Here is a 27,733-nt window from a genome sequence, read left to right as displayed (position 1 = left end):
TTTCCACACCAAAGGAGTCTCCTCCAGTGGGAAAAGGAATTGTTCAAGCTGGAGCTGCCCTGTGCAGCTCCTGCCCACAGGAGAGACCTGGGGGACGCCAGCTCTGCTCCCACCTGCAGCTTGGCACTTCAAAGCTGTGTCAGGAGAGGGAAAATTGGAGAGAAAACAGATTATCCACAACCACACTTGACCTGTCTCCTCTCACCCACCGGGCTTGCAGCAGGTTCTGCATAAATGGTGCAGGGCAAGGCTGTGAAATGAGGAGGAACTCTGATTTTACTCCTTGCGTGCTGCCGTGCAGCCTCGGAAAGGAGAGGAGCTTTGTGCACGTCTGAAGCGGGTGAGACCTCCGGGAGTTCCACATCCATTCTGAAGCCTTGTACCCAGCTGTGGATTTTTACCCTGGTGTTGCTTAATTTTGCTTCATTTTAAATACAGCGGATCACAGGATACAAATTTAAAAGTTCAAAAGGCAAGAATAACAAGGGACAAAACTGTTTAAGTTTTTTCTAGCACAGGATTTTCTTTTATTAAGTGTTTTGTCAGGGGAGATGTTGCTACTATCTCTTTATGACTTTTGAGCCACATGTACTTCTAATTAGACCTTTCTAGGATTTGGTATGCCTTTGAAGACCGGTGCAGAAGAGAGTAGTGCGATTAGAAGTGTTTTTCTATCCCAAGTAGACTAAAAAAGTCGGTGTTTTATCCCATCGAGACTAAGCCCTGTGTGTTCAGTGTCACATCTCACACAGCTGGGCCCTGTGGCGATGGTGCCGCAGCCGAGCGCAGCCTTGGGGCCGCTGTCCCGATGCATTTGGAAGGGCAGGGACACAATGTGGAGCGCCGTGTGTCTTTGTGCTCCGTGTTTGTGCTGCCTGTGCGGGCGGAGCGGGGCTGGCGGGAGCCGCGCTCCCCTCAGAGCCCCTGAGGGCGGCAGCAATGGCGGCGCCGCTCCCTCAGCGCCCGGCCCGGCCCCGGCGGGCGGGGAGCCCTGGGCAGCGCCCTGGGGGCAGCAGGGAGCGAGCCCCGGGCCCGGGCTCTGTGCCCGTGGCGCCGCAGAGGCCGGGGGAGAGCTGCAAGAGCCGCTGCCTCGGGCCCTGCCCCGGGCCAGGGGCAGCAGCCGGGCCCGGCCCTGTGGGAGCGCACGGGGCTCTGGCGGTGCCGCTTGTGCAGCCTGTGCAGGTGCCTGGGGATGGCCCCGTCCTTGCGTGCTGGCCCTGCCCCGCTCAGCTAAAAATGACCATAATGACCCCTCAGCTGTGCCCCCAGATCCCACGGCTGCCAGGCGGGAGGGGGACACGTCATCAGCGTGTCACTTGTGCGAGTGGACATTGGGTGTGGGGCACGACAGGACCCAGGGCTGTGCCAGCAGGACGTGTGGGGTGTCCTGGTGGCTGCAGGGCTGTGCCGGCCTGTGCAGGTGTCAGACACGTGTTTTCGGTTCTGCAGCAGCTCTTTGTCACCATCATCTTCACTTTGGGACAGCTCCATGTCTCTACTGAATTCCCCTTGGTAATGCTCTTGGCCCATGGTGTCTTCCCCTAGGGACAGGTTTTGGTCTCTGTTGAATTCCCTTAGGACAGCTTTCAGTCTGTCTCCTCTTCCCATGTGACAGCTCCAGGTGGGTGCAGTCTCCCCTGGCACAGGTGACACTGAGGTCCTCTCTGACAGTCTCTGCCCAGCTACTGCCCTGCCAACCTCACAGCCTTGCTGGGAGCCTCAGCACAGGCCAGCTCCTCAGGGAAGATCCCACTGATCCGTGGAGATCCAGGCTTTCATTGCTGCCACCATTTCCCAGCTGTTGCCATATATTCCTGCTGATTCAGTTCTGTCATGGGAAAGAATAAGAATGTCCAGGCAAGATTAAGAAATCTGAATTTGCAGGATTTTTTGGGGGGAACATGGAGCCATCTCATCTGGGTAGTCTGATGTGCTCTGGCAGATCTTCCCCTCCTTTGTTTTATCAAAGTCTTCACTTCAGTGCAAATACCGAAAATGGAGCTTAATTTGAGACTCATTAGAGGCAATCCGGATGCGCTTTGGAAAATGAAGAAAATGCATCCTGAGTATTTGATAAACGAATAAAGCCGAGGCTGAGCAGTTGACAGTTTCCTTTCTTCCCAGCCATGGTGAAGTTTCTCCCTGGAATCCCCCAGGGCAGGGCAGAGCAGGGCTGGGCGCGGTGGCAGCCCCGGCCCCCGGCTGCCCGCGCTGTCCAGGGAGCCGGCCCAGCACTGGCTCTGGCTCGCTGTGTGTTCCAGGCTGCAGAAGGCGCAGGAGGAGCATCGCTCCGTGGAGGTGGAGAAGGTGCACCTGGAGAAGAAGCTGCAGGACGAGATCAGCATTGCCAAGCAGGAGGCACACAGGCTGCGGGAGCTGCGCGAGGGCACCGAGAACGAGCTCAGCCGGCAGAAATATGCGGAGCAGGAGCTGGAGCAGGTAAGGGCTCACCTGGGGGGATGCACCCCCACAGAGACGTGGCATTGAGGGCAGTGCTGCTTCATCCCTCTGGGGAATCATGGACACACAGACTGCCTTGGACCTTAAAGCCCACCCAGTGCCACCCCTGCCATGGCAGGGACACTTCCACTGTCCCAGGCTGCTCCAAGCCCCAGTGTCCAACCTGGCCTTGGGCACTGCCAGGGATCCAGGGGCAGCCACAGCTTCTCTGCTCTCACTTGAGTGGGGCAGAGGGGCACAATCCCAATCCCTTCCCTGCTGCCCACACTGTGTGCTCAGCCCAGGACTGAGGGGTTCTGGGTCCCAGTGCTCATGGCCAGGGCCTGTGCAGCTTCTCCCACCAATCCGCAGCTCCTTCTCCCCGGGGCTGCTCCCAATCCATTCTCCCCAGCCTGTGTCTGTGCTGGGATTGCCCTGACCCAGTGCAGGACCTTGCCCTTGCTCCTGGCTGAGCTCTGTGAGGCTGGCACGGTCCCAGCTCTCCAGCCTGTCCAGGTGCCTCTGGATGCCCCCTCCCTTCCTTCCAGTGTGACCACAGCAGCCAGCCCTGTGTCACTGGCAGTGTGTGGGGCTGTCCTGGATCCGTGTCCCTGTCACCAACAAAGATATTTCCCAGTGCCAGTGCCTGTCCTGGCTCCCGAGGGACACCAGTTCTCACTGCTGTCCATCACCCCTGAATCCAGTCACGTTGCTGCTTTTCTGTCTTTGCTATCCCACTCCCCTTTGTGAAGGAAAAGCCCCAAGTCTCTCTTCCATAGTGTCCATTACACAGTGTCCCAGTTGCTGCCACAGTGCCACACAGGGCAGGTGCTGGCACCTTGTGACATCCCAGCAGGAGCAGAGGGCTTGGACTTGTCCTGGAGCTGCACCCTCTGGGATTTCTGAGTCCCTCCCCAGTCCATACAGTCTCTGTGTGTGTTCATGGTTTTAGGTCAGATTTGGAACGAGTTCTGTTATGTTCTCCACGTTTTCTCATGATCACAGGGGTGTGTAAGGGTTGGGTTGGGAAAGCTCTCTAAAACCATCAAGTCCAGCCATTCCCCAGCACTGCCAAGGCCACCACTGACCATGTCCCCAGTTGCCACATCCTGTTAAATCCCTCCATGGGTGTGACTCAACGTTGTCCTGGGTAGCCTGTGCCAGGGCTGACAACCCTTTCCATAAGGAAATTTGCCCAGTATCCAACCTTTACTCTCCCAAACCTATAAGGAAGTTAAACCCACAATCCCAGTAGCTACTTCTTATCTCACCTGAGGGACAACTCTCACCTGGCTCTCAGTTACAGATCAGTTTAAACTGAAACTGGGAGCCAGAGCTGCATGGCCCAGGCATATCCTTGGATATTCCAAGGTCATGTGAGTATTCTCCCAGTCTTTTTTGCCACTATGGAGCACAGGGAAGAAAACAAGGCAGGAATCCCCTGGCAAGGCAGGACCAAGTGTCCTGGGAGCCATGGGGCCGTGCAGAGGTGCAAACAGCAAAGTCCCTTCCTGCCTGGGGCAGCAGCAGCCCCGAGAGCTGCAGTGCCTGTTCCCAGGAGTGCTCTTATCCAGCCTCCCTCCTGGGGCCATGCAGCCTCTCCACGGGCCTGGGCTGCCTTTCCCTGGCGTGTCCCTGCTGGCACAGACACTGGGGCAGAGTGCTTTGGGCACAGGCAGGGCTGGGTGGCCTCAGGTGGCCCGGCCAGCTCCCGGCTCCGGAGAAGCCCAGCTCTCACCCCTTCCACTTCCCCCTGCATTCCCATTGTAAGGAGCCCGGGAAGCCGGCGCTGACGTGACCTCTGTGGTTCCTCAGGCCATCAGGAGGTGAGTACTGGAGTGTCCCACCTGACCACTGTGTGACCGTAACCCCAGCACCGTGCCAGCACCTCCAGGACACTCGTGACATTAACCAGTCACCCCCTCTGACCCCACATCTCCTCCCAGTTCAACTTATTCCCTGCTCCCAGGGAATATTAACCGAGGCCTCCTCCTGCACCAGTTGATTCTTGTCACCAAAGCCACACTGGAGGGTGTGGATGTCCTGCTGGAATTGGGTGTATGGGATGGAGAAGTGTCCTGTTCCAGGATCTTCATCCATCCCTCTCTCCTCACTGGGTCACCCTCCACAGACCACAACCCCAGTGAGGCCACAGACCCAGAGAACCCTGAAATAATTGTACAATAGAATCCCAGAAAGTCTGGGTTGGGAGGGACCTCAAAGCTCATCGCATCCCACCCCTGCCGTGGCAGGGACACCTCCCACTGTCCCAGGCTGCTCCAGCCCCAGGGTCCAGCCTGGCCTTGGGCACTGCCAGGGATGCAGGGGCAGCCACAGCTGCTCTGGGCACCCTGTGCCAGGGCCTGCCCACCCTGCCAGGGAACAATTCCTGATTCCCAAGAGCCCATCCAGCCCTGCCCTCTGGCACTGGGAGCCATTCCCTGGCTCCTGTCCCTGCAGCCCTTGTCCCCAGTCCCTCTGCAGCTCTCCTGGAGCCCCTTCAGGCCCTGGCAGGGGCTCTGAGCTCTCCCTGGAGCTTCTCCTCTCCAGGGGAGCCCCCCCAGCTCTCCCAGCCTGGCCCCAGAGGGGCTCAGCCCTGGAGCAGCCCCATGGCCCCTCTGGGCTCTCTCCAGCAGCTCCAGGTCCTCCTGCTGTTGGTGTCCCAGGGCTGGAGGCAGCAGGGCTCCCCAGGGCTGGGGGATCTCACCAGGGCAAAGTATAACTTTTAAAAAATTTCCTTATAAACTGTTGCTCTCAGTTATCCAAACGAGATCTTAAATATCTTCCCAGGAGAATGGAGGCACACAAAATAACTCCTGTTTGCACGGATTCCCTGCAGAGCCACAAGGGTTTGGGTCGTGGACACTCATTTTAGCCACTGATCCTTGCCTGTTCCACAGCACTTCCCTTTCCCACTATTCCCTAAAAACATTGTTCCTGTGAGTGTTACGAGCACTCCTCTACCCCAGTGACACATTTCCTACCCGTGTTTTCTCCGTATTCCCAAATCCCAGATGCCTGTGGGTGATGGTCAGAGCTCTGCTGAGGTGGGAGCAGCACCTGACACTGCTGGTGTCTGACAGGAAAAGCCAGGAAAAGCCTGGGGTGTGGGACTGAATTTGGCACTCAGGGACTGATTTAGGCAATTTTATACTGAACAGCCCTGAATCACACACGAGTGGTAGAAGTGTTTGACCTCTTATGTGTGGTGCCTCGAGGATGCTCTTGGGTGGATGATCCTTCTGGATAAAATACAGAGTTTCAGAGTATCTGCCTGTACCCCGGGGCTCTTGGCTCCCTAAAACCTTCCCTGGGCTGGGCTTGGTGAGACATGACTGAGTTAAAGAACACACTCAAGGAAAAGCTCCAAGTGTGAGCAATCCTTCACAAAAATGCTCCTCTGCATCCGCCCACCGCTGTGAGGGAAAGGGCTGTGTCCGTGGGCTGGATGTGCAGGAGCAGGGAAAGCTCTGGGAGCGCTTTGGGTGGGAGGCAAAGCTGTTGTGCAGTGTGAAGCCACACCTCTCCCCGAGCTTCAGGGTGCCGTGGTGGCACAGTGCCCATCCCTGCAGTGTGTCCCGGGATTGTGTGTGCCATCCTTCCCTTCCCTTCCCTTCCCTTCCCTTCCCTTCCCTTCCCTTCCCTTCCCTTCCCTTCCCTTCCCTTCCCTTCCCTTCCCTTCCCTTCCCTTCCCTTCCCTTCCCTTCCCTTCCCTTCCCTTCCCTTCCCTTCCCTTCCCTTCCCTTCCCTTCCCTTCCCTTCCCTTCCCTTCCCTTCCCTTCCCTTCCCTTCCCTTCCCTTCCCTTCCCTTCCCTTCCCTTCCCTTCCCTTCCCTTCCCTTCCCTTCCCTTCCCTCAGGGCTTGTTGGGCTCTGGGGCGGTGAGAACCTCTCACAGGGTGGGCACTGCAGGAGATGAGTTCATTCGTGATGGTCTCCACCACTAAAGGCTTTTCTGTGAGCCCAGTGTCCAGCTGGCTTCTGATCCTGTGTCTGTGGGATGTCAGGGTATGCAGGAGCCTGGGCTGGGGTGGAAGGAGAGCTCCCAGGAATGGCTGATCCAGCCAGGCTGTTTCTTTTCCTGACCAGCAGCACATGTTTTGTGTCTAAATATTTTTCTCACTTTCTTCAGTGTGGAAGTTGTCTCCTGACGAGCTCCCTGGGCTTGGCTGGGAGCTGTGGTGAGACAGGGATTGCCTGCAGGGTCCTGTCAGGGATTCTGCCTCCACAGGAGGATCTGGGGGATTTACAGACAGGCAGAAAGCTCTGCAGAGGTTTGCAGAGGCTGCAGAAAACCCCCAGAGCGTCCTCTCTGCGAGCCTAATTCCCTTTCAACAACGTCATGCACCGTGCCATTGGCTCCAGAGGGTTTTGTGGTGGCTCATGGCAGAGGAGCTGACGTGGAGGGGTCGAGAGGGAGCACAGCATGGTGCTGGCTGGGAATTTCTGAGGAAGGAGCTCAGCTGTAGGACGGCAGGAATCGTCTGTGGGAGGTTCTGGTGCCTGGAGCAGCAGCCTGGCGTGTGGGTGGCTCCTCTCCTCTGGTCCCCAGGATGCCACTGCTCCTCCAGACTTTTCCTGCTGGCAGGCCTAAGATGAAGCAGCCTGGGCAGTTTTTTCCTGTTTCCCGTTGCCTGGGAAGCGGGGTTGGCAGCAGAGGGGGACAAGCTGCAGGAGGGCCGTGTCCCCACGCTGCTCCACGGTGTCCCGGGCACTTCCCCGCAGGTGCGGATGGCGCTGAAGAACGCGGAGAAGGAGCTGGAGTCCCACTGCAGCTGGGCAGCCCCCGAGGCCCTGCAGAAGTGGCTGCAGCTGACCCACGAGGTGGAGGTGCAGTACTACAACATCAAGAAGCAGAACGCAGAGAAGCAGCTGCTGGTGGCCAAGGAAGGGGTGAGAGATGGAGCAGCCTCGTGCTGGGTCCGTGGGGGAGGTTTGGGGAGTGAAACCTGGAGAGCTGAATTCTCTGTATCTTCTTTGTCTTGTGGAATTGTGGAATCCCTGGATGGGTTGGGAGGGGACCTTAAAGATCATCTCATTCCATGGGCAGCAACACCTTTCATTATCCCAGGCTGCTCCAGCCCCAGTGTCCAACCTGGCCTTGGGCACTGCCAGGGATGCAGGGGCAGCCACAGCTGCTCTGGGCACCCTGTGCCAGGGCCTGCCCACCCTGCCAGGGAACAATTCCTGATGCCCAAGAGCCCATCCAGCCCTGCCCTCCCTCAGCTCAAGGGCAGTTTCTCTCTTCAGGCCTTAAATTTGCATCTTGTGAGAGTGCAGCACAAGCCAGGTGTGAGCAGGGGCTGAGGATGAGGGTGAGGGTGAGGATGAGGATGAGGATGATGCTCCTGAGCCATGGATTCTCAGGGTGGGCAGGTCCCAGCCTGGGTGCAGTTGGAGCCCTGGAGCCCTGGGAATTTGAGCAGGGATTGCTGCCCTGGGTGCTGGGTTAGCAGGAGGCTCTGCACCTCTCAGCACAGTCCCTGCTGCAGGTGAGGAGCATGCACAGGCAGTGGGATGCTGTGCATCCCGAGATGGTGGTGGTGAATCACCGCTCATTCCCAGGCTGGAATGTTGTGTGCCAGCCCTGAGGGATGAGCCCAGGGAGCTGTTGTGACTCGTCCTCGTCCCCATGGCCATATGGAGCCAGCAGAGCTGGCAGGAGGGAAAGCTCTGTCTGCTTTAATCTGCTTTGACTGGAACATTTTAAGATTCCAACAGTTTTCCTTTGGCTGTGTCAGTTCTTGCATCCACATCCTTGGCTTTCCTAAGTCCCAGGTTCATGCCACTGGAGCTGGGAATGGAAGACCTGTGGGAGGAGACTTAAATTTTTGGTACAACACAAATTCAACCTCAAACCAAAAATCTTCCCCAGCCCAACATCCTTTGGGCATTCCTGGGGTGTGTTTGGTAGTTATTCATGGGCGAGACAAGCCAATGTGTGAGAGCCCTTCACTGAGGTACCTGGTTCATGGAATCATGGAAATGTTTGGGTTGGGGAAAACCTTGGAGACCTTCAGGTTCACCTATTCCCCAAACGGTGCCAAGGCCACCACTGCCTCATGTCCCCAGGTGCCACATCCACAGAGCTGCCAGGGATGGGGACTCCAATTCTGCCCTAAAAGTTCAGCCTTTTCAGTTCAGTTCCCTCTGATTTTTGGAAACTGGGAGAAGGGAGCATGAACTCCCCAACCTGCTACTTGCTGCTGGTGAATTCCTTACCCCGGTGTCAGGGAGAACAACATTCCTCAGTGACAACACCATTCCCACTATTCCCACATGTGCAGGCAGCTGCAGGGACTATTCCTGTCTCAGCCCATCCAGGTTGTCCGTGGCCTGGAGGAAACATCAGGTTGTCTTCTTTCTCTGACTTTTCTCTGTTGATATTCCAGGCTGAAAAGATCAAAAAGAAGCGAAACACCCTTTTTGGGACGTTCCATGTTGCTCATAGTTCCTCTCTGGATGATGTCGATCATAAAATCTTAACTGCAAAGTGAGTGTCAGCTCAACACCTCCCTCATCCCTCCCTCTTCACCCCTCCCCTATCCCAGCAGGAGTCTCCTCACCTCCACAGGGGCTTTGGGGCTCATTTTGCTGAACTCCCATTGTGCTCCATGACCTGGGGTTGGACTTGCTCCTCTTCATCAATAACCTGATTTTACCTGTGAGAAACAAGGGATCACAATTACATGGAGCAATTAGAAGTCCTGTCAAAACGAGGCTGCAGGATGCTTAAGGGATTGTCATGGAATGGCTTGAGTTGGGAGGGACCTTAAATCCCACCCAGTGCCACCCCTGCCATGGCAGGGACACCTCCCACTGTCCCAGGCTGCTCCAGCCCCAGTGTCCAGCCTGGCCTTGGGCACTGCCAGGGATGCAGGGGCAGCCACAGCTGCTCTGGGCACCCTGTGCCAGGGCCTGCCCACCCTGCCAGGGAACAATTCCTGATTCCCAAGAGCCCATCCAGCCCTGCCCTCTGGCACTGGAAGCCATTCCCACTTGTTATTAACCCCAGATACTTCAGCTGCCGCTGCATTTTTTAATTGCTGTGTTCCTGGAATGGGAATGAGCAGTGTCTCAGATTTCAGGATACACAGCTGCCCCCACGGACTCTGCTGCAGGTGGTTTGGGGGTGTTTCCCCTTCCCTGCCCGCATTGTCCCTGTGTGTCCTGTCCCCAGACAAGCCCTGAGCGAGGTGACGGCGGCGCTGCGGGAGCGGCTGCACCGCTGGCAGCAGATCGAGCTGCTCTGCGGCTTCCAGATCGTCAACAACCCCGGGCTGCACTCGCTGGCCTCGGCCCTCAACATCGACCCGGGCTGGATGGGCACGCCCCGGCCCAACCCCTCCCACTTCATCATGACCGACGACGTGGACGACCTGGACGAGGAGCTGGTGTCACCCATGTCCATCCAATGTACGGCAGCGCTGGGAACAGGCTCCTGGGAACGGGGAATCCCTGGGAATGGGGAATCCCTGGGAACGGGGAATCCCTGGGAATGGGGGCTCCCCCTGGGAATGGGGAATCCCTGGGAACGGGGAATCCCTGGGAATGGGGAATCCCTGGGAACGGGGAATCCCTGGGAATGGGGGCTCCCTGGGAATGGGGGCTCCCTGGGAATGGGGAATCCCTGGGAATGGGGAATCCCTGGGAACTGGGACTCCCTGGGACTGGGGAATCCCTGGGAATGAGGGCTCCCTGGGAATGGGGGCTCCCTGGGAATGGGGAATCCCTGGGAACGGGGAATCCCTGGGAACCGGGCTGTGAGGCTCCCTTGGAATGGGGCTCCTGGGAACAGGGAATCCCTGGGAATGGGGCTGTGAGGCTCCCTGGGAACAGAGGCTCTGGCTGCTGGGGTTGGGGGCTGTGACACCCAGCAGACCTGGATCTGTAGTTCACCTGCATCAGGAGGGATTAATTGATCCACGTTGGGGTTTCCACACCCAAAGGCCACAGTTGGTCCATCAGGGTCAGGAACATCCCTACCAGGCCAGGCCCCACTGCTGGGGTTGTTTGGAATTTGTTGATTCCAGCAGAACTGGTAATTTAGAAATTGTTAATCATCATTTCATTCTATCTGTGCTGTTCTGGTCAACTCAGTGATTTAAACATTTACCAAAAATTCCCAAGCAAAGGCATGGGTAGACATGGCAGTGAGACAGGAAAAGGGATTATCCCGAGTTCCCCTTGGCCTGAGCACTCTTTTGGGATTTAAAGGACTCAAAGCTGCCCCCTCCTGAGGCACAGCTGGACCTGCATCCTGCACCATTCCGGGTGGGAGCAGCAGCCTGCCAGCCTAGGGACCTGTTAAACATTCCCTGGAGCAGAGGCTGGATCCCCAGCTGTGTGCAGGGCTTGGGGTCACCCAGGGGGACCTCCCGTCCCTCTTTGTTGGTGACAGCTCCCAGGGTGGCTGTCCCTGCTCTGCCAAGCCCAGACCCCACGGAGGGAGGGCTGAGCACGGCTCACCCTGTGCCTGTGGTGCTGCAGGTGCTGAGCTCCTGGCTGGCTGACACTGTCACCTCCTGCAGCAGCGGGGAGTCAGCCCTGCCTGCTGTTCTGCCTTCAGCTGGCCACATCCTGCCTTGCTTCTCCCGAAAGGGCATTTTCCAAATGCTTTCCCACTGCGTATTGCACGAGAGACTGAGAGCTGAAGAGCACTGGCAGGGGCCTGGGGACACAGGAGCAGCACCTGGCCAGGGCACAGCACCCTGATCCGGGCACTTTGATGGAATCATGGAATCACAGAGTGCTTCCACTGGGCTGGAAGGACCGTAAAGCTCATCCCATTCCACCCCCTGCCGTGGGCAGGGACACCTTCCACTATCCCAGGCTGCTCCAAACCCCGACCTGGGACGCTTCCAGGGCTCCAGGGGCAGTCCCAGCTGCTCTGGGCCACTCCGGACAGTTTAATCCAAGCCAGGGCCGTTCAGGGGAGCAGGAGGGATGAGCAGAAGGGTCTCAGGGCTGGCACTGTGTGCTGCAGGAGGTGCCCTGTGTGCCAGGGGCACGTCCCCTCGGCTGTGGGGCTGGGGAGGGGTAGGGGCAGGCACTGAGGGGGCTCAGGGCAGGGCCAGCACGAGGCAGAGCTTTGGGTAGTGCAGGAGGAGCAGAGGTACCTGCGTGTTCCCAGGGCTCTGCAGACAGGGGTGTTGGAGCCACAGTTTGTGGGATCACGTGTGCCTGGGGACATTAAAGCTTCAGGGAACGGAGACCTCCTGCTCTTTGTCATTACCAGTCACCATCAGAATCGAGCCAGACATCTCTGCCAAAGCCCTGGCACAGCCCCAGCTGGGCACTGATGGCAGAGGTGCTTGAGACAGTCCCAGGTGACACCTGAGGGCCTCAGCTGGGCCTGGTGTGAGCATTGAGCCCTGATTTCAGCCTCAGCTTCTTCACACTTGAGACGGCTCGAGTGAGACATTTCCAGTTCCATCATCCCAGAAGTGGGCAGAGAGCCTGCCCCCCTCCTGCCCACCCTCCTGCCCACCCTCCTGCCCACCCTCCTGCCACCCTCCTGCCCGCCCACCTCCCTGCAGGTGACACACCCTGTGGCAAGCACCGGGCACTCCAATCATCAAAGCCAAGGGAGCCTTTCCCTGTAGGATTTTTTTCCTTTGTGTACAAACCCTGCCTCAGGAGAGCAGTGCCAAGTTTCTCCTGCCCAGATGTGTTGCTGAGGACCCGTGGTGCTTCTCCCAGTAAATCCCATCTCTCTCTTTCCTGTTCCCACCTGGCTGCCCCCCCAGATGCAGCCTGGCTTTTCGGGCGCAGGTTCAGCGACCGCTCCTCGCTGTCCTTGGAGGATCAGTCCCTCTGGAAATACCCTGGTTTGGTTCTCTTCAATTATATTTTCATTTTTTTATTCTGCCCTCTGGCCTTCTTCTGGACTAAAATACATCCACCAATTTTCCGTCTTTCTGGCACAGGAACTAATGAATGTGTCTCTCCTCACTGAGCCATCGCCACCTGTACTAACCCAGGGAAGAGTCTGGTGGGATGAAGAAGAATCTCAGCTGCAGCTCCCACGTGCTCCTGGGTGTAGTTAGGGAATCTGGAGGGTTGGACTCACTCTGGTTTACCCCTGAGGTGGAGATTAAGGACAGGAGGAGGTGACAGCATTCCCTGTCCCATCCCACCTCCTTCCCTGCTGCCCCATCCCTCCCCACAGGTGCTGCTAGTACCCTCAGAATCCCTAAATAAACTGAGCAGTGCCACCTCTGAGGGAAACCTGTCCCCTGGAGCCCCAGGGCCATGGAGAAGGCACAGAGCCCCTGGCCTTGGCTTCCTTTGGAGGCCTTCCCCTGGGGAGCACGGCCAAGCGCCGGCTGCCATGGGATGGAGGAGGTGGATGGAGCCTCCTGCAGGGAGGGCTTTTCCTTGGGATCCTGGGCAGGTAATTTGGGGAATGTTGGTAAAACGTGGGTCTGCAGGGAAGTGGTGGTCTGGGAAGCGAGGTCCCAGCCTGTACTCCAGGGCTCATCCCAGGGTAGGTCTTGGAGAAGGAGAGCACAAAGGTGGGAAGTACTGAAGTACTGAGTTGGGAAATGAGGGCTGGAACACCACGAAAAAATCAAGGAATCTTTAGGGAAAAACATGTGGCCCCAGGGAAAAGGAAATCTGTATCAGAAACCCATCACCTCAGTGAGTCACTTTGCAGTCAGATCCCTGTGAATCCCCCACAGTGACATTCCCAAATTGGAATTGCAGCTCTGGAGCAGAAAAAAAATTATCTTGCAATAGAAGGAGGATGATGTAAAATTCCAGGTTCATGGATGGGCACTGTAGAGAACAAGGAGCAGCAAACCTGAGCAGTGGGAAAGACTCGCATTCACCTTGAGAGTGTAGAAACAGCCAAATTGCCAGTGTTATTCCTTCTTATTCCTTCTTCCACTGGAAATTGTCCCTGTGGATCCTTCAGTCCTGAGTCGTTCTGCCAGAGGGGCCCTGTGTGTCCAGCTGGGAGTTTCCAGAGCAGGGATTGCTGGTTCTTCCATTCCCAAAGGAGCTCTCCTCCTCCATTTCTGAGCTTTCCTGTCTCTGCATCTTTTTAACCCATTTGTACATTAATTTCTTATGCACATAAGAAATCCTGAGCAATCCTGAACACCTTATCAAAGGAGGAACATCTTGTATGGAATGGCAGCAAGGGGATGGAATGAAGGCAGCCTGGTTGGCTTGGGATGGGGCTGCAGCCCTGGGATCCCCTTTTCCATGATGGGGGGAGCATTCCCAAGGCTCCAGGCAGGGGAAGGGGCCTCCCCTGGCTCTGGGGGTGACCCGGGGGCAGGTGTGGGGCACAGGCAGCTGCTCAGGGATTGCTGGGCTCCAGTTCCAGCCAGGTGTGACCACAGGGCTGGAGAGATCCCAAGGAGCTTTGAAGACAGTTCAGGAGCTGGTGCTGGGGCTCCAAAGGACATTCCCACGTGGTTCCCCAAACCAAGGGGAATTGGCAGCCAGAGGAGAATATTTCTCAGGTTGAGTCTCTCTGATCAGTGGTCATGGAACAGGCTGGGAACAGGTGAGGCCACTCTGGGGCCAGAGTCACCAGCTGAGGCATGGAGGAATCAGGCATGAATCCCAGAAAGTCTGGGTTGGGAGGGACCCTAAATCTCATCCCATCCCACCCCTGCCACGACAGGGACACCTCCCACTGTCCCAGGCTGCTCCAGCCCCAGTGTCCAACCTGGCCTTGGGCACTGCCAGGGATGCAGGGGCAGCCACAGCTGCTCTGGGCACCCTGTGCCAGGGCCTGCCCACCCTGCCAGGGAACAATTCCTGATTCCCAAGAGCCTCAACTCCAATATTTTCAACCAACCAGGGAACAGCCCCATCCCTCTAAGTGTCCAGGACCAGGTTGGATGGGGCTTGGAGCAACCTGGGCCAGTGGAAGGTGTGCCTGCCATGGCAGGGGTGGGAAGAGATGATCTTTAGGGTCTCTCCCACCCCAATTCCCTGTATGATTCCATGCTGCCGTGCTTTGCTTCTGGTGCTGCCCCTGCACAGTGGTGCCAGAATTGAGCAGAGCTGAGCTCTGGGAGTGGAGCTTCAGGTGCCAACATTGACCTGCTTTCCTGGGGCTCCTGCTGGGGCTGTGAAGGTCCCACCCAGGCAGCAGGACTGGAGCCATGAGGTGTCTGTGAGGGTGGGATGGCCCTGGAAGCGGCCAGCTCTTGGCTCTCCAGGAGCCGGCTGGTGGCTCCAGGTGGGATGAGTCAGCAGCCAGTGTCTGCGTCAGGCAAGATGCTCAGATAAGGTGTTCAGAGGCACCGACATCAGCAGTGTTGGACTTTCCATGGGCTGGGCATTAATCCAGCATGTTTAGCACCAGCTTAAAGCTGCTTCTGCATTAAACGGGCCTTAACTGCTGGCACCAGGTGGGACAGTGCTGGTGGCACAGGGACAATGGGCCAGGAGCAGTGGGGTGGTGATGGTGCTGCTGGGGTGGTGATGGTGCCAGTGGGACAGGGATGGTGCTGCTGGGATGGTGGCAGTGGGCCAGGAGCAGTGGGGTGGTGCCAGTGGGCCGTGGCAGTGCCACCGTGGTGGTGCCGGCGCTGGTGGAGCTCCGTGGGCCGGGCAGGGCCCTCACTGTCCCCTGTGTCTCGTTGCAGCTCCGGCCTTGCCCAGCACAGTCCGGCAGCGCCTGGTGGAGCCGCAGCACGGCCACGGATCGCAGAGGTTGGTAGAGAGTCTCGTGCCGGGGCAGCCCGAGGCGGGCCCCGCGGCCCCGTTCCGGGCGGGCCGAGTGTCCCTGCGCCGAATGCACAGCCTCACCTCCGGACAGTCCTTCAGCTCCGACCTGCCCGGCTCCAGCCCATCGCCTGCCTCCACCTCCTCCACCTCCTGCTCCTCATCCACCACCACCGCACCTGCTCCTGCTTGCCATGTCCACCCTATCTATTACCATCACACCACCTCTTATTTCCTCCAGATGGATTCCATCCCCGACCTGCCCCCTCCTGATGTCACCTCTGGAGTTCGCTGTCGCACTGGGAGCTTTGGGTATATTGCTGTTTCTTTTCTAGCTGCCTCCTGCCTGCTGTGCCTCAGAGCTGGTGCTTGCTGGGGTGCTCTTTCTCTCACATTCCTCCTGCCCTTTTCTTTCGGGCCTTCGTTCCATGATTTATCCACTTTTGTTCCTTCCACTGCTCTCCCGAGCCGCTGGAGCCTCTAAGGAGGGTTCCACGGGCCATCCCCATGCCCACGAGCTCAGTGGGGGCGTTCCCAAGGGGCTCTGCTGTTGTTTGACTGTAGCTGAGCAAATGAGAGTTCCCAGGTGCTCGGTATCCCCTAAACAAGGGGATGGGAGAAGGGAACAGAACTGATCACCAAACTCGACCTGATTTGAAGCCTGGGCCTCCTCGGGGTCCTCACAAGTGAATTGCAAAGGGAACGTGATGGGTGGGGACCACCAGGTAGCAGTTGGAGAAATCTGGGATGGTTTTCAGAGGTGCTGGAGTGGCAGTTCAGGAATATGTTCTGCAGTGACTGCCTCTGGGCTGCTAGGGGTGAGGAACGGGGGTGTTTTGGGTGAGGAATGTCTGAGGAGGGAGTCGGAGCTGCTCTTGTTGGCTTTAGCTTGGTCCCTTTCAGTTGGCTCTTTGGAGAGCTGGTGCATCCTAGGGACTGCTTATCCTCCATCCCTAAATCCCAGAGCTGTCCCAGGTCACCGTGCTGGTGACAGGGAGGAGCAGGAATCCTGCCTGGTGCTCCGAGGGCCCTGACAGCCCTGACAGGAGTGCCCTGACAGCCCTGACAGCCCTGCCCTGTGTGTCCCCAGCCCAGGGTCAGGTTCCTCGGGTGGCTTTCACCCGAGGAGATCCCGGACATCCTCGTCCCAGGGGTCAGGGATGCAGCCAGTGCCCGGGTGTTGTGTGGGATCCCCCTGGCATCGGGGCACTGGGATGTGTGCCCGTGGCCTCAGGTGTCCCTGGCACTCGATGCAGGCAGTGGGAAGTGACCAGGGAATCCTGTCCCTGCCAGGTGCTGCCTGTGGCCCTGGACAGGTCATTCCATTTCTGCTCCATGCTTTCTCCATGGCAAAATTTAAAGCAGTCTCCTAATCCTCAGTATTGGGGAACAGACTGCTGGGAGAAGGCTGGAAGTCTCTGGGTGAGGCAGAGGATGGGGGAAACGTCCTTCCACCATTATTTCTCCAGGCAGGGAAACACTCCCAGTCACCACATCTTCACCCATCCCAGCACGCTGCCCCTTTGTCCCCTTACCTGTGGGTCCCTCTGCCCTCAGGTGCTGGGATCTCTCCTGGCCTTGTTCACAGTCTCTGGTTTGGATGTTCCACCCCTCCCTGCCCCTGGTCTCAAAGCTGAGCAGCCCCAGGCACATTCTGGAGTCTGGAATACCGAGGGGGAAATTCCTGCACCTGCTCCACCATGGAGAATTGAAGAGCAGCATCTCAGTTAATTCAGTAATGGTTGGCTGGGGATAATGAGAAGCAGCGTAATTAATTAACTCCTATCAGTGGGAGCTCAGCTGCAGCTGTCCCAGTTTGACTGGTAAAAGCTGGGAACACTGCTGGTCCCTGCTTCCATTGCCTCCCTGACTGTGCAGGAGGGAGGCTTATCCTGGCAGCCTGGGGCTCATGTCCTGTGTCCAAAATAGCTGTTTAAATGTAATTTATTTCCACCTGAGGCCCGTGACACATGGAATTCCTGCCTGGGACAAAGCCTGAGTCCCTGCAGACCCGCTGAGAGTGGCAGAGGGAAACGGGATCCAGTGTGGGGACCCCAGGGAGGGAAGGGGACGATGCCAGAGGTGGTTAGAAGGGCATAAGTGTTGCCTCCCCTGGTCAGAGCCCAGCTGGTCACCACAGCAGGACTGTCCTCTCCCTGCTCCCAGGCCAAAGCCTGGTCGGTGATGCAGGAGAAGCGATGGAGTCAGAACCTCCCACCTGGGATTTGCTCCAGCTGCAGCACAGCAGGCAACTGCCCCCACCTCATCCATCCCTGCCGAGCAGAAATGAGGAGTTGGGCCCCCAAAGACGTGGTTTTGTCGCTGTTAATTGTTCTATCCCACTGCATCATTAGCAGATCCTGCTTTGATGCATCCCTAAAAGCGCCGCTGCCGGGCCGATGGATTGCTGCTCCTCCTTGATATCCCCGTCCCCGAGGCCTTTCCATACATCCCTCGAGCTCTGCAGCCTCCTGAGGAGGCTCAGAGGGGCCCTCCAGGGAGTCACTCCAAGGACCAGAGCAGAACCCCAAAGATTCCTGGCCCCCTTGGCAGAAGGAATGTGCCACCCTGATGCTGGGGGCTGCTGGAGCTCTCCAGCCTCTCCCACGTCCAGCAGATGCCAAGGCTGGGCAGAGCTCAGAGGAGAAACATCTCCAAGGAGCTGCCCCCGAGCAAGGCTGGGGGTCGCTGTCTCCGGAATCCTGCCGGGTTATCCTGGCAGGGAGCCACTCCCTCCACTGCTCACTCTTTGCTTCTCTTTTGCAATTGGCTTCAGAGGATGCGGCGCCAATAAGGTCAGAGCGGTTCCGGGCCGGAGGCGGCTGCGGGATCGGGGGGTCCCCGGGGGGAGAGGGGCTGGGGGGCTGCGTGTGCACAGAGGTTTCTGCTGCCAGTGCCTGCCTCGGGTGGAGAACTCATGGAGATGGGAGTGAAGCACCAAATCCCCACGCCCAGGCCCTTCTCCAACCAGGAAGGGAGGCGGCAGCCAAAGCGCAGGGAAGGGAGAGGGTCAGGAATGCAGGGAAATGAGTAATTCACAGCTCCTGCAGGGTGGAAGGGAGGAAGCTGCTGTTGGGTTTGCCTTGAGGCTCAGCCCCACAGCGAATGGGGGAATTTGCCTTAAGAAAAGCCTCGGTACCACACGCACAGAGCCCGGCAGCCAAGGGTGCTCCCTTGGAGAGCCAGACACAGAGGGATGAGGCACGAGGGTTCTGTGAGCTCTCTGGAGCACACCCAGGGCTGCCCCTCGGCCATGCTGGGCTGGACCCGAGCGGGAACACCCAGAGAAATCCCTCACAGGCTACAGGGCTGGGGAAAACCAGGTGTTTGTTCTCCATCCTCCTCCTGCTCCTCCCCTGCTCCTCCTCCACTCCCAGGCTTCCTGTACTCCAGGCTTTCCTTATTCCATGCTTTGCTCTCTGCTTCTTTTGTTGGCCATCATCATCTCCTCACCCTCCCTCCCTCCCAGCTTGGGCGGGTCCTGGTGGGTGGGAGGAAGCGCAGGAGGAAGCAGATCCTGCTCACCTGAGGCAGGTGAGCGCTGCCAGGGTCGCTGTGTGGAGGTGGTAGGAGTGCCTGGATCCATGGAAAAGAGCAGGGAGCACTGCTGGGATGCAGGAAGGCTCAGGCTCCCAGGTATTTCCCTGTCCAGCTGCTGCTCTGTGGTTTCCAGGAGGGATGAGCTGTCAGGGGCTCCTGCTGCTCCACAGAAACACTTCCTCTGATCCCTTCCTGGGATCCCATCAAGGCCAGCCGTGTCCTGGGAGAGCTTTTCCTCTTGAAAATGTGCCATAACAGTTCAGGAGCATAATCCACATGGAAATCAGTGGGATAGAGGTCAGGCCTTGGCTGAGCCTCATCCGGGATGAAGGCAGTATCCTGGGAATGCTCTTTCCTCCCTCTTGTCCTGGCATGGACTCAGGATGTTCTCTCCTCTTGCTGTCTCTGACCCAGCCAGTGTGATCCCAGGAATCCTGTCCCTGCTGTTGTGCTCTTCCTTGTGGGAACCACCAGAAGGCTCCTTTGGAGCTGAAGAAAATCCCACAAGTTCCTGGCCATTGGTGTTGAGCTCCCAAAATCAGCCTGGGGGTGCCACAGTAGGAATGCAGGAGGTCCCTGTGCCTGTGCCAGGTGTCCTGGTCTGCCGGGTGTCCCTTGGAGTGTTCCTGGCATGGTGGGTGTGTTCGGTGTGCCAGGATGTCCCCGGACCCTGGCACAGCAGGGTGGCACTGCTGCTGCTCTGGTGGGTGCTGCTGTCACCAGCTCTTCCCTGTGTCCTTCAGGAATATATTCCTGAGTTACAGCTGGAGATACTGTGCATGAGCAGGGTTAGCTTAGACCACTGGAATATTTGGGAATTGTGTGCTCTTGGGCATCAGCTCCTTCAGTGCCCCCAGATGAGCCCAGAGGGATGAACTGGAGCGAGGTGGAGCCCTTGTGGTACATCCAGTGCAGGGCCAAGGACCCCGGAGAACAGCCACGCCAGGAATGGGGACATGGCCCATTGCTGCAGGGAGGGTGGTGCCAGGAGGTGACACGGTGGCCGCAATGTCACCGAGGCCCTGGCGGCCACTGCTGTCCTGCCTCCCGTGGCGTGGGACCAGCTGTCCTGGGATCGGGTTCCCAGTCTGCCCTCCGGGAAGAAAACCCTCCTGGAGCAGGGTGTGGCTCTCCACACGCTGCCAGCGCTGCAGGATTGCTCTGGTCCCTGCTGGACTGAAACCCGCAGGGCTTGTGGGAGAGGGAGCAGCTCTGCCCAGCCCAGCAAGGAACACTCGCCCTCTTCACACATCCTTGAAGTCTCCTCAGTGGAAAAAAATCCATTCTTTTCCTGCATTTACTGCTCTCTTGCTGTTTTGAAGGATTTATATCACTGACCGTCACCCAGAGGGCTCCCTGTGGGATTGCACAGCCAGAAGGGCTGGGCTGGATTTCCTGCAGAAGAAGATTCTTTGGTGGAGTTGGGACACTGACTGCGAAGAGAGCAGGTGTTGTGTGCCTCCATCCCCAGCCAGGGCATGCTGGGTCCCTTGGGGCTCTCCCACCTCCTCCAGGACCTGAGACCGGAGTAACACTGCATTCCTGCCAGGATCCGATGCTGCCTGCCCCTGGTCCTGGCTCTGACCAGCACCATTCCCGTGCCAAGGTTCTGCCCCACAGCCTCGCTCCCTCTCCCGGCTCTGCTGGGACCCAGCTCCTGCCACTGGGCTGGTGCCAACCCCTGCAGCCAAAGTCTGCTTTGCTTTCCTGGACAGGGGGCACTTTCCAGGGGTTTGTGGAGGAAATAAACCTCTGGAAGTGGGTGTTCTACCATGGCAGCACCTCCGCAAGGGCTCAGCAGGTGCAGGTGGGAGCTTATGCCACCTTCCCTGGGAGAGGAGTGTCCAGGCAGGAATTCCCACAGAAATTCCCCTTTGCAGGTGTGGTAAGCCATGAGTGAGAAACATTTGGGAAGAGCAGGAGATTGCTGAGCTCCTTGAAGGAGCTGCAGGCTGTGATGGCAGTGCCATTCCACGTGCAGGCAGTGGCAGCATCCCGAGGTGTCCCAGCCCAGGTGTGTGGGCGTGTCCACGTTTTGGGAGTCAGCTCCAACCACCCGTGTTCAGCCCTGCTGTCCCATGGCTGCTGCTGTTATCCCAGTTATCCCAGTTACCCCAGTGACAGCCATGGGCCACCAGCCACGACCGTGACCTTCCGCAGTATCCGCTGGTGGCCCACACGTGTGATCCATGGCAGTTGTCTCCCTGGAGGGGCTCCAGCTGGGGATTTTCACCATCCGGATCGTTCCCTTCTCGTGCTGCTCCCCCACGGGCTGGGCTCATGAGGACAAGGACAGTGCCAGCAGTGCCTGGGGCTCTGCTGCTGGGGAAGAGGAGCTGGGGTGTTCTCCACGGCTGGGCTGGGCTCCATGAGGACAAGGACAGTGCCAGCAGTGCCCGGGGCTCTGCTGCTGGGGAAGAGGAGCTGGGGTGTTCTCCACGGCCGGGCTGGGCTCCATGAGGACAAGGACAGTGCCAGCAGTGCCCGGGGCTCTGCTGCTGGGGAACACGAGCTGGGGTGTTCTCCACGGCCGGGCTCCCCCAGTGGATGCGTGGCTCAGTCCCAGCCACCCGCAGGGTCTCATGATACCCTTCTCCTCCCTGTGTTCCTGTGGAGCTGCTGAACAAGGGCCCGACTTTATTCCATGGGTTTTTTAAAGAAATGCAGAATTGTTCCAGTTTGAGGAGAATGTTCATGGCCTGTCCAGCCTCCCCGTGCCGGGACAGCCGGGTGCCATCGCTTCTGTGGAGAGCAGTGAGGAGTGGCCAGGACTGGGACCAGCACTGGAAAACATCAGCAGTGACAGGGACACAGATCCAGGACAGCCCCACACACTGCCAGTGACACAGGGCTGGCTGCTGTGGTCACACTGGAAGGAAGGGAGGGGGCATCCAGAGGCACCTGGACAGGCTGGAGAGCTGGGACCGTGCCAGCCTCACAGAGCTCAGCCAGGAGCAAGGGCAAGGTCCTGCACTGGGTCAGGGCAATCCCAGCACAGACACAGGCTGGGGAGAATGGATTGGGAGCAGCCCTGGGGAGGAGCTCAGGATTGGTGGGAGAAGCTGCACAGGCCCTGGCCATGAGCACTGGGACCTTAAATCCATGTGCCCTGGGCTGATCCCACAGTGTGGGCAGCAGGGAAGAGATTGAGGTTGTGCCAGGCTGGAAGAGCTGGGGGTGCTCATCTGGAGAGGAGAAGCTCCAGGGAGAGCTCAGAGCCCCTGGCAGGGCCTGAAGGGGCTCCAGGAGAGCTGCAGAGGGACTGGGGACAAGGGCTGCAGGGACAGGAGCCAGGGAATGGCTCCCAGTGCCAGAGGGCAGGGCTGGATGGGCTCTTGGGAATCAGGAATTGTTCCCTGGCAGGGTGGGCAGGCCCTGGCACAGGGTGCCCAGAGCAGCTGTGGCTGCCCCTGCATCCCTGGCAGTGCCCAAGGCCAGGCTGGACACTGGGGCTGGAGCAGCCTGGGACAGTGGGAGGTGTCCCTGCTGTGGCAGGGGTGGCACTGGGTGGTCCTCACGGTACTTTCTCAGCCAAACCATTCCATGATTCCTGAACATCTCTCCAGTTCTGCCTGGACCTCTTCCCAGGTGCCAGCTCTGTTGAGGAGGTTTTCCCTTGTCTTGCTGGTCTCTTCAGCTGCCTGCAGGCTGATGTTGATGGTGGTACGGTAGGAGATGCAGTGCCAGGTGCCAGGCAGGTTCGGTGGCCATGTGCAGGGCTCTGTGCCAGGAGCAGGGATCAGGGGGGCTGCAGGGCGAGGGACAGCTCAGCACCTCCCATCTCCTCTCTCCCCCTTCTGCTTCTCTTCCCGCTCGCTCCTTTCCTTTCCATCTGCCTCCCATTCCGCAGCACCCTCCTGTGCGTGGGGCAGGGCCGGGCCCCTCACCCCATCCCACCCTTGCCGTGGGATCAGTGGGAAGCACCGGAGCTCCGGGCCCGGCTGCCCGGGTGTGCCGTAGGGTCCCCGGGGCCAGCAGCACCCAGGCGGGAGAGCGAGCTGTGACTTGTCATTTCCCCGTGCTCCTGCCTCCCAGTCTCCGAGGGGCTCCGGGAGCCCCTCTCGCCCCTTGGCCGTCACCGGTAGGCACAGGCTGGGCACAAACCACGTGCAGCGGCGGGGCTGGGCATGGCTTCGTGTGGGACGCCCAACCTCCAGTTCCTCCGCCGGGATTCGAGGTTGGCACCGGCTGAGCCGGGCGGGGCGGGGGGCGCGGGTGCACACACGGATGGGGCAAGGGCTGAGGGACCCTCCAGGGAACGTGGGGACACACCGGGCTTGGGGCGGGCTGGGAGCGCTCTCAGTGCCACTGGGACTCACGGGGGACGAATGGCCTGGGGGTTGTGTCCCCGCTCCCTCCCACTGCTCGGGGTGCGGGCGGTGACCCCCTGACCCTGGGGGCACCGAGGAGGGCAGGGCCGGGGGCAGGGGCTCACTGCAGGCCTCTCCCCGGGGTCACCGGGGGTCCCCTCAGCCGCTGCTGCCATCCGCGTGTGCGGGCCAGGCCGGCCGGCACTGACGCCGCTCTCTCTCCGCCCTCTCACCGCAGAGATTTAACTCGCTGCGACTCCGACTCCTCCATCCCGCACCTGAGCGACCACCAGCGCCTCCCCAGCTCGGCGCCCAAGCTGCTGGCTGCCCGGCCCACGCTGCTGACCCGCTCCATGGAGGAGGCTGTCCCCGGGGCCCCCGGCGCGCCCACCCCCAACGGCGGCAGCCGGCACGGGGAGCCCTCCGCCCTGGCGGCCTTGCAGGAGCGGCTGCCCGAGAGCCCCATGGTGATGAAGAAGATGATGATGGTGAACCACGGCATGGAGAAGTCCTCCAGCCTGGGGGAGATCAGCCACCCGACGGCCGGCAAGCCCAGCCACTCGGATTCGTCCCGGTCGCACAGCCCCAGCTCCACCGACCCCGACACCCCCTCCCCCACCTCTGACTGCCGGCCCAGCGGCGCCAGGAACACCCGCATCCCGCAGCTGGCCGCCAAGAAGAGCCCGGGGGACGAGGACAGCAGCCTGACGGGCGACGAGGTTGATGTCAGCCAGATCAAGAAAAAGTTCCCCCTAAAGATCTTCAAGAAGCCCAAGAAGTAGGGGGGGACCCCCCCGGACGTGTCCCGCCAGGCCCGGGGCCGGCCGTGCACCGGGAACGCAGCGCGGCCCCGGCACCCCTGAGTCACCCCCAGCGCCGGCACGGGAGGAGCTATTTAAACTTATTTATTTCCTCATCTCCGAGACGAAAATCCGCCACGCCGCCGGCTCCCCCGGGAGAAGAGCCGCCCTGCCCTCCCCTCCGACCGCTGCGGTCCCGGCTTTGCTGTGCATGGCTTCCAGTTACTCCTGCTCTGCTCAGCCACGCGGCCTTTGGGTTTGGTTTCAATGTGGTTTTATTTTTTTTTTTAAATTTTATTTTTTATTGTTGTTATTAATTTGTTTTCCTGCCTCCTCCGACTTTTGCACAGGCTGACGGAGGGCCGGGGCGGTGCCGGCTGCCCCGCGCTCCCCTGGGGTGACTCAGGTCGCAGCGGTTCTCCCTCCTTTCCCCGAGTCAGGGCTGCCCCTGGGAAGGGGATCCCCTCCTGAGCAGCTCCCACAGGGGGAGGACTCCGCCCTTGCCGGTACTTGTGTGTCCCCCACTGCCCTGCCCAGTGCCTGGGGGAGGTTGGGACACAGCGGGAGCAGCCCACGCCTGTCCCCGGCTCTCCTTCCCCGGGCACCCTCCCCAGCCCCCCAGACTCCGTGCCCTGGGGAGCGCCTGAGGGCCCTGGTGACAAGGGACAGCGAGGCAGGGCCATCCCGAGGGTGTTGGTGCAGAGCCAGGTCCAGCCGCCACATCCGCACAAAGAGGAGGGGGCTCCCGGGAGCAGGGCCCGTCCCCTGTCCCCTGCCCCCTGTCCTGGCTGGGCAGGGCCAGAGGGAGGGACCAGGACACAGCGGGGCTCTCCAGGGCAGGGGACAGGCTGTGCCCGGGTGGCAGGACCATGACAGAGTCCTCCCTGCCCTGGAGCAGGCCGGGTGCTGGGGCTCGGTGCCCTCCCGAGGGACGCAGGAGGCTCACACTCACACAGGCAGTGTCCCCTGCCCTGAGGCCACCGGCGTGTCCCTGGCTGTGCCCGCTGCCAGCACAGCCTGGCCCGGCTCTCAGCCTGTCCTGAGCCACTCCCAGGGGCTCTCCCGTCCTCCCCCAGCACATTGGGGGTCACATCCTGCTGCTCACAGCCCCCGGCTCACCTCGGGCTGTCCCCATCACAGCCCCGGCCACTGAGGGGATCCCCAGTCAGGGCAGCAACTGTGCCTGAGTGCCACTCCCTGCAAGGGCCGAGCCTGTCCCAGGGGATCAGCCCTGCCCCATCCTAGGGAAGAGCACAGTTCCATCCTTGGGATGAGCCCTGCCCCATTCCCAGGGATGAGCACAGTCCCATCCCAGGGCTGAGCACAGTTCCATCCCAGGGATGAGCCCTGCTCCATTCCTGGATCCTGCTCCACCCTGAGGGATGAGCCCTGCCCCGTCCCTGGCCCCTGCCCCACCCCAGGGCTGAGCCTTGCTCCACCGCCTTGCCCCCTCTCCCAGCTCCTCCAGGAGCAGCCCCCAGCCCCGGGGCTGCCAGGGGCCCCAAGCCCCCTCCCACCCCCCTGGAGGCGGCTCCCTGGCACCACATGAACCCCCGAGCCCAGGTCCCTGTCCTCACCACCCCACTGTCCCCAGACCACCATCCCACACATCCTTGGGGGTCCGGAGGGGGCTGCTCCTGCCGAGGCAGAGGAGGATGCACAACGGGGGGAGGAAGAGGAGGCTGGGCCGGATGCCGAGAGGCCCCGGGGCCTTGCTTTATGCCAGAGTAATATATTTGTGTCTTGACAATTCAGGAAGGGCTACAAAGGTGTTTTTTGTTCCGTAGGTGGGAGTTAAACAATTTCACTGTTGCTTTGGGATTAGTGAAAAATTCCTCTCAATGACTTTAAGTGCCTGCATTTCCCTGGGGACGGGGGGACGCGCTCGGCCCCGCAGCCGGGGCTGCTGCCTGGACACCCCGGTCCGTGGGCACCCCGATTCCGTGGGTACCCCGATTTGTGGGCACCCTGATCCCATGGGTGCCCTGATTCGTGGAACCCCGGTTCCATGGGCCCTCCAATTTATGGGGACCCCGATTCCGTGGGCACCCCGATTTATGGGCACCCCGGTTTGTGGGCACCCCACTGTCACAGGCAGGGTCCCCCAAGAGCGGGGCTGGCGGGGTCGGGGCCAGAGCTGCTGGTGGTGGCAGAGACCTGTGGATGCTTCTGGAGAAGGGGTTGGGGATCCACCAAATGGCAACTGTTGACGCATCTGCCAACTCTTGATTTAAGGTGGTTTTTTGTTTTGTTTTTGTTTTTTTGTCATTTCATAAAACTTTTCAATCCAATAAAGCATGTAGTCTATTTTACGAGCCGCTGGGTGCTGCTCTCTTCTTCCAGCCCTCCCCAGGCTTCCAGCACAGTGGGATTGGCATTGGGTGCCTGCAGGGGATGTGTTCCTGCCCAGGTCAGTGGGGACACAGGGACACCCCGGCTCCCCCCTGCACCAGGGCCTGTGATCGTCCTCTCCCATGGGAACTGGATCTCAGCTCCACAGGCACAGTGGGCACGGGGCTGGATCCACCCCAGGGGCATCCTGTCACTGCCACTGCCATGGGGACACTGCTGGCAGCCGGGACAGGGACAGGCAGCCACCCCCAAACTGCCTCAAGAGATGTCACAGCTCCTGCTCACAGAGTCCCCAGAAACACCTCAGAGGTGCAGGGCACTTCCAGGAAAAATAGTGAAATATGCACTGGGCTCAGTGGTTGGCATCTGCTGGGATTTGGGATGGTCCTGTCACATGGGGAGGCAGCACCATCCCATGGGATGTGCCCCCGCAGCTCCCGGTGCTCCTCTCCAGGGCAGTGACATCTCCATCTCCACACGCCCTGTTCTCACCAGCACCCCTCTTGGAGGGGATCCTGCCCCCCTGCAGCCTCAACCTGCCCACATCTACCCTGGAAAAACACATTTACCGAGGCAGAAATCAGCATTCCCTATTGCCCCAGCATTCCCCAAGCCTCTCCAGCTCCTACACAGCCTTTTCAAACCCCACAGGCCCTGGGGCTGGCTCCTCGTTAGCCTGACGCTCATTAGCACTCATTAACACTCATTAGGGCCGGCTGCCTCCACGTGTGCATCCAGGGAATCTCCAGCGGGCTCTGGCAGGGCTCAGGACACGGGCAGTGGCACTGGGGTGTCTGCTCTGCCCTTGGGCCTGGGAATGGCTCTGTCCCCAGCCCTCCTGTCGGGGTAGGGATAGAGTCTCCATTTCCCTGTGGGAGCAGGGATAGAGTCTCCATTTCCCTGTGGGAGCAGGGATAGAGTCTCCATTTCCCTGTGAGAACAGGGATAGAGTCTCCATTTCCCTGTGGGAGCAGGGATAGAGTCTCCATTTCCCTGTGGGAACAGGGATAGAGTCTCCATTTCCCTGTGGGAGCAGGGATAGAGTCTCCATTTCCCTGTGGGAGCAGGGATAGAGTCTCCATTTCCCTGTGAACAGGGATAGAGTCTCCATTTCCCATTGGGAGCAGGGATAGAGTCTCCATTTCCCTGTGAACAGGGATAGAGTCTCCATTTCCCTGTGAACAGGGATAGAGTCTCCATTTCCCATTGGGAGCAGGGATAGAGTCTCCATTTCCCTGTGGGAGCAGGGATAGAGTCTCCATTTCCCTGTGAGAACAGGGATAGAGTCTCCATTTCCCTGTGAGAACAGGGATAGAGTCTCCATTTCCCTGTGGGCAGGGATAGAGTCTCCATTTCCCTGTGGGAGCAGGGATAGAGTCTCCATTTCCCTGTGAACAGGGATAGAGTCTCCATTTCCCATTGGGAGCAGGGATAGAGTCTCCATTTCCCTGTGGGAGCAGGGATAGAGTCTCCATTTCCCTGTGGGAGCAGGGATAGAGTCTCCATTTCCCTGTGAACAGGGATAGAGTCTCCATTTCCCATTGGGAGCAGGGATAGAGTCTCCATTTCCCTGTGAGAACAGGGATAGAGTCTCCATTTCC

At 59.3% G+C, this 27,733-nt stretch overlaps 1 protein-coding gene across 5 annotated transcripts in view; it reads left to right on the top strand.

Moving 5' to 3' along the window:
• The window catches only part of STIM1 (stromal interaction molecule 1), a 76,664-nt gene extending 50,569 nt beyond the window's left edge, over nt 1-26,095 (top strand). For 3 of the 5 annotated variants that reach the window (XM_063393329.1, XM_063393326.1, XM_063393328.1), the window contains exons 8-13: nt 2,262-2,439; nt 7,163-7,330; nt 8,830-8,930; nt 9,618-9,853; nt 15,052-15,442; nt 23,219-26,095. In XM_063393329.1, coding sequence (XP_063249399.1) covers nt 2,262-2,439; nt 7,163-7,330; nt 8,830-8,930; nt 9,618-9,853; nt 15,052-15,442; nt 23,219-23,762 — 1,618 coding nt within the window. In that variant the 3' untranslated portion in view covers nt 23,763-26,095. Of the gene's footprint in view, nt 1-2,261; nt 2,440-7,162; nt 7,331-8,829; nt 8,931-9,617; nt 9,854-12,186; nt 12,268-15,051; nt 15,443-23,218 lie in introns of all 5 variants that reach the window. The other 2 variants (XM_063393330.1, XM_063393331.1) reach the window with 2 other exon arrangements.
• Nucleotides 26,096-27,733: the final 1,638 nt, after the last annotated feature.

This window comes from Prinia subflava, chromosome 3 (genome assembly GCF_021018805.1).
Source record: "Prinia subflava isolate CZ2003 ecotype Zambia chromosome 3, Cam_Psub_1.2, whole genome shotgun sequence".
Taxonomy (NCBI): domain Eukaryota; kingdom Metazoa; phylum Chordata; class Aves; order Passeriformes; family Cisticolidae; genus Prinia; species Prinia subflava.
This window is presented reverse-complemented; position numbering and strand designations above follow the sequence as displayed.